Consider the following 3078-nt stretch of genomic DNA (forward strand, 5'->3'; position numbering starts at 1 on the left):
TTAATACTTTTTAGACTACTTTTTGCTTTTATAAATTTAACCAAAAACGGAAATCGATATCGATACCAGTGGATGGATAACAAGTCTATGCGTATTTTAATATATTTACCTTCGACAACTGATAAGTTTGCCCTAAAGCGAGGTAAGGGGCGAATTTATTTTTATTTTTGATCTCGCTGCTGCTGATGTTGGTTCAATTAATAATCTTGATTATCGGGTGATTTGTTGTAATAAAATTGTTATGCTTTCACAATAAAACCCGTGTCAAAGGCCATTGCTGTGACTCTGTTTGCTTTGGTTCTTTAGAGTAGACATTTAAATTCATATGTACACTTATATATCTACATATATATATATATGTATGTATATTTCTAGAAACTCTGATTACATTTAATATGTGTGCGTTTATGAATATTTACGATATGGAAACGTACATACATTATCATATTTAGGCACATGCAAGTACGTATGAATATGTGTGCATGTATAGTCTAAAACACAAGAATTAATTATTTGGAAATTGATTCGTGTGGAGCGACACATTGGTTCAGTTAGTTGTGTTCTGACAATTTTAATGAGCATTTATTCATATAGACAACCGAGTTCTTTACTTTGCCACAAAAAAGCAAACAGAACAAAAAATCCGATACAAATGGTTTTAGTATTTTAAAATTGATTTTATATCAATATATACTTTATATATGTATGTATATATATATACGTCCGCATGTCCTTGTATTCGTACGCCTGGATATTGGATGTAAGTACCTTTACCATGCAACTTAATTCATTTTCAATTAGTCAGCACAACTAGAGTTAACACAATGAACTCTTAATGAACTTTGCCATAATTGCACGTCGAATGCGACCAGTAAAAGCATGTGTAACGTGCTATATATACTACACTCTATCTACTCTATCTAACTACCCTATAGCGCCAGTGGGCTAAGAAAATTATCGAAAAATTTAAGACGATAACGATTTTTTTTTATATTTATTTTAAATTTGATTAAAGTAGAAGAACGCAAGGTCTTTAATATTTCGTTATAGTCACGTTTAGAGTTATCCAAAAAAAAAAAAAAATGAAAACAATAATAATAATAAAAAAAAAAAAAAAAAAAAAACAAAAACAAAATAATAAATAAATAATTGTAGTAGTAGTTAGCCCATAAACAAAATTGGCAATCAAAGGTAATTGACATTGACATTAGGCTTAGGTTTGCTAAACAATGAAATGGCGAAAATAATTGAATATCGAGATGATGCAATTGTTAAAATAAAGATGGTAATGCGGCTGTTAAATTAACTTCGACTAACGCTATATAAATCAAAAGCTAACTAAAGTCGAAACAACATAACACTTACAGCCATCGAATAAAGAACAATCAATATTCATTCACGACATCATATAATCAATCGCGACAACATGATCAAATTTTGTTTTATTCTAATTGGGCTTACAATGGCGTTAGTTGCGGCTGAACCGTTACGTTTTAGAGCATCAAAAAAGCAGTCAATATTCTTAGCGCGACAAGAAGTGCCACCGACTACGCAGGATAGGGCAGCTATTGCACCTTATCCCGCAGCTGGTGTCACACCTGAAATACTATTCGAATTGCCCACAGAAACGGAGAAGCCTGAGCAAACTTATGGTCCTCCAGTCGCAGCACCCGATCAAACCTACGGACTGCCAGAATCAACTACAGACACCATGTTAGAGCCTGACAATACTTATGGTCCGCCAACAACCACTGCAAGCAGTAAGCAGGTTACTAATGAGGAAGCAAGCGTTGAAGAGCTTTCGAATTTAGTACAATCCAGATCAAATAAACAACGTAACCGTTATCGCACCGCTCGGCTAATCCTATCAAAGGATAACATCATTACAATAACGCATTCTAAACCGATTCTCGTGTACACTTTGCAATAAAGTTCTTAAATCAAGTAAGAGCCGCACTGAGAAATGTAAAAATTGTATTTATAAAATTTTAGCCATAAAAGTATTTTGGAATTAATTTTAGGCGAGGGTCTCTTACTTTTGTTTCCTAAATTTCAAACAATTTTGATTTACAAATCGAAGTCATGGCAAATATTCCCAAAACCACGATTCTCTATAAAATATTGTTCATAAACGAAGATATGCATGTGAAGGTTCTCTCTCATAAAAATGCAGTATGTTTTATATATATGTAGAAGAACGAATTAACTATTCTTGCTCTTGTTTTTTTTTTTTTTTCTTAAAAGTTCATTCTATAAATTCTTTATTATTCTTTAAAATTTTTTGTGAAGAATTTCTCGTTAAAAATAGAATAAATGTATAATATGTACGTGTTTAATCATTTCTCCACTTGAAAGACGCATTTATCGAGCAAAATGGGTACAATGTGTATTAATCAAAATAATTTCCGCCAATTTCTACAACTGGTTCCCATCTTACTGCCAACATGGCGAACATGGTCCGTGCAGAAAAAACGATACCAGTCATCATCATCGATCCATTTTCCCATTTTTTCAGCATTCGAAACCGCCTGCCAGCCAAGCCATACTGCGTTAATCTCAACCAGTGGTAACCAAAAGGCGGTGTGTGGTGAGTACGCTGAGTGCGACAGAACATTCCATTCGCGCTGCAACAGTGTATTCCGGACAACTCTTGCAACATGTGGCCGAGCGTTGTCATGCAAGGAGATGCCTTTGCGCCTGTTAACCGCTATTGCTGGTCGTTTTTGCAATTATACATCATTCAATTTGTTCAATTGATGTCCGCACATGTCTGCAGTGACAGTTTCATTCCGTTTTAGCAGCTCGAAATATATTACACCTTGCTAATCTCATCGTAAGCACTATAAAAATTCACGGCTATGAATATTCGGCTTCGGTGTCGATGTAGATGGCTCTCCTGGACTAACCCATGACTTGTTGCGTTTGAGATTGTCGTGGAAGATCCTCGTTTCATCGTCAGTCGCAATACGGCACAGAAAAGATTTCTTTTCTTGTTTGGCAAGTAAAAAAACCTCGGTGTTGAAACGGGTCAAAGTGTCATTTTCAGTCAATTCTTTCCCTTCTTTTGGATCTTTCACA

The 3078-nt window shown here is 34.7% G+C and overlaps 1 protein-coding gene across 1 annotated transcript in view; it reads left to right on the forward strand.

Moving 5' to 3' along the window:
- Window positions 1-1930, forward strand: part of LOC119644176 — a 2664-nt gene extending 734 nt beyond the window's left edge. Inside the window, exon 2 of the mRNA XM_038043700.1 lies at window positions 1212-1930. Coding sequence (XP_037899628.1) covers window positions 1427-1930 — 504 coding nt within the window. The 5' untranslated portion in view covers window positions 1212-1426. The remainder of the gene's footprint in view (window positions 1-1211) is intronic.
- The last annotated feature ends 1148 nt before the right edge of the window (window positions 1931-3078 follow it).

This window comes from Glossina fuscipes, unplaced genomic scaffold, assembly GCF_014805625.2.
Source record: "Glossina fuscipes isolate IAEA_lab_2018 unplaced genomic scaffold, Yale_Gfus_2 94836, whole genome shotgun sequence".
In the NCBI taxonomy this organism is placed as follows: domain Eukaryota; kingdom Metazoa; phylum Arthropoda; class Insecta; order Diptera; family Glossinidae; genus Glossina; species Glossina fuscipes.